At 42.3% G+C, this 2,750-nt stretch overlaps 1 protein-coding gene across 1 annotated transcript in view; it reads right to left on the bottom strand.

Moving 5' to 3' along the window:
- plekhd1 (pleckstrin homology domain containing, family D (with coiled-coil domains) member 1) overlaps positions 1-1,719 on the bottom strand; it is a 15,819-nt gene extending 14,100 nt beyond the window's left edge. The window contains exons 1-2 of the mRNA XM_079693078.1: positions 1,216-1,719; positions 185-278 (exon numbers count right to left, since the gene is read on the bottom strand). Coding sequence (XP_079549204.1) covers positions 185-278; positions 1,216-1,370 — 249 coding nt within the window. The 5' untranslated portion in view covers positions 1,371-1,719. The remainder of the gene's footprint in view (positions 1-184; positions 279-1,215) is intronic.
- Positions 1,720-2,750: the final 1,031 nt, after the last annotated feature.

Below are 2,750 nucleotides of genomic sequence, written 5' to 3'. Positions count from 1 at the left end.
TGTGATGACTCCTTCCATTCTGGAGAGGATCACAGATACATGGATCCTGAGGTTGAAGCTCAAGCCACTGATGAGTGAGATGTTTCTAACAACAGGTCCTTCTGTTTATGAAGCATGGCGTAAACACATGGCTCTCCATCCTAATCCTCCAGATGTTCCTGCAGGAGTTCAGAGAGGATCTCACCTTGGGGTGGATGTTGAAGATCCTGTTGCTCTCGAAGCTCCTCTTCTCACTCTCGGCGTAGTACAGCAGGAAGCTGTCTTTGATGATGAAGAATCTGTGAAGAAGAGGAAAGTAGAAGTCAGAAAACATTAGTCTGGATATTCATCCATCCTGTGACGGAGCTGCTTTATGTTTCATGCTTTCATTTTCTAAAACACTTTTTCAAATGTTGCTTTTATTGGAAAAAAAAAATTCACACACACACACACACACACACACACACACACACACACACACACACACACACACACACACACACACACACACAGTAAAGTATATGTGATAGTAATGGCTCTCAAAACGGCACACAGATATGATATTAATGCAAACAAAATGTTTTAATCATCTAAGGATAATCAGCCTTTCTGTTTTGCTGAAGGAAAACTTTCTCCCCACTTTTAAAAATGATAAAAGCAGACTTCCTTTAAACTCTGTTTCTCCCAACTAAAATAAAATCTAAAAAGATGTACTTTTCCTGTAGATTTGAGTTCCTGCACTGATGAGGGTTGTTTAACCGCACAGAGACAAGAGGCCCCCCTCCATGCAGTGAAAAGTCATTACAGATACCTGTGAGTTTAACCCAAGTAAATAGTTTTTATATTTAAAATACGACAGCATTTAATACTTGTGGATTCAAAACATTCAGCCTTTTAGTATGAGACAGAAGTTGTATAAAGGCCAACTTTAATAATAATAATAACATTTTTATTAGAGCGCTTTTCCAGGTGCTCAAAGCGCTTTACAATTACATATTACACAACCTGAACCATTAATTTTTTTAAATAAACACTATAACAGAATAATAAGCTGTTCAAGGAAAACGTTCTCTCCACTTATAAATAAATCAGATTTCTTCCAATTTTTCCTCGAGCTTTTAATGTTCTCAAATGCTCTGACGATTTTTCATAAGCAGCTCAGGCAGACCCTCCCTGCTCCACTCTCTCTGAGTTTAGACTCATGAATCCCCCCCCCCAAGGTGCATCGCCCCTCACCTGCGGGACCACTTTGCAGACGGGCGTCCGAAGGGTCTCTTCCACAGCACGCCGTGCAGCTGCACCTTGGTGCTGATGTCCAGCGCCTCGCTGTCCGACTGCTCCATGGACGACCAGGGCGAGAACAGAGAGCTTCTGGACGAGGACGAGAACATCCTCACCCGGAGAGGAGGGGCACAACAACAACAACAACAACAACAACAACAACAAATAGTCAATAACAATTACTCACACAATGCATCGAGGTGCAGCAGCAGAGGAATACCGATAACTCAGCAGGGTGGAATAATGCAGCTGCCAATAAGAGCTGCAGGCGGAGAGGAGTGAGGGAACAGAGGGAGAGTTTTAGGAATCTGAAGCCGCTCGATGTCCATGGAAGCCGGTAAAAGCTGTTGTTCAGATTACGGCGGCTGCCAGGTACAGAGAGCCAGAAACATCTGGGCGGGGCGGCAGGGGAAAGAGGATGGAGTGCGCGTTAGCGGCTCAGAGTATCAGATTAATTCACACAACAGGTTGTCAGAGTGGACGGACAGCAGATTACAGAGATATCACAGCTCAGCTTCCACAGAGAAGAGCATGAGCGGGAAAACATCCCGTCAGCGGCAGAAAAGCCTCTTAAACATTTCAATTAAGAGGAAAAACTGGAAAAATATGAGCAAAGTTAACACAAGTGATGAATAACAACTTCATACATCCATGCATTCAAAGAGGCCATATTGTGCTTCCCTGTAATATCTTTTAAAGGTTTTAGTGCATGCAAACGGTCTGCAGAGGCTAAACACCTGAACATCAGCAAGAGAGGACTCTTTAAAGTAGAGACACTACATACTGATATACACCTGAACATCAGCAGGAGAGAACTCTTTAAAGTAGGGACACTACATACTGATATACACCTGAACATCAGCAGGAGTGGACTCTTTAAAGTAGAGACACTACGTACTGATATACACCTGAACATCAGCAGGAGAGGACTCTTTAAAGTAGAGACACTACATACTGATATACACCTGAACATCAGCAGGAGAGGACTCTTTAAAGTAGAGACATTACATACTGATATACACCTGAACATCAGCAAGAGAGGACTCTTTAATGTAGAGACACTACATACTGATATACACCTGAACATCAGCAAGAGACGACTCTTTAAAGTAGAGACACTACATACTGATATACACCTGAACATCAGCAGGAGAGGACTCTTTAAAGTAGAGACACTACATACTGATATACACCTGAACATCAGCAGGAGAGGACTCTTTAAAGTAGAGACACTACATACTGATATACACCTGAACATCAGCAGGAGAGGACTCTTTAAAGTAGAGACACTACATACTGATATACACCTGAACATCAGCAAGAGAGGACTCTTTAAAGTAGAGACACTATATACTGATATACACCTGAACATCAGCAGGAGAGGACTCTTTAAAGTAGAGACACTATATACTGATATACACCTGAACATCAGCAGGAGAGGACTCTTTAAAGTAGAGACACTACATACTGATATACACCTGAACATCAGC

The sequence above is a fragment of the Notothenia rossii genome (genome assembly GCF_949606895.1).
Source record: "Notothenia rossii genome assembly, chromosome: 7".
Taxonomy (NCBI): Eukaryota; Metazoa; Chordata; class Actinopteri; order Perciformes; family Nototheniidae; genus Notothenia; species Notothenia rossii.
The sequence above is the reverse complement of the archived record's forward strand: the minus strand, read 5'-3'. Positions and strand labels throughout refer to the sequence as shown.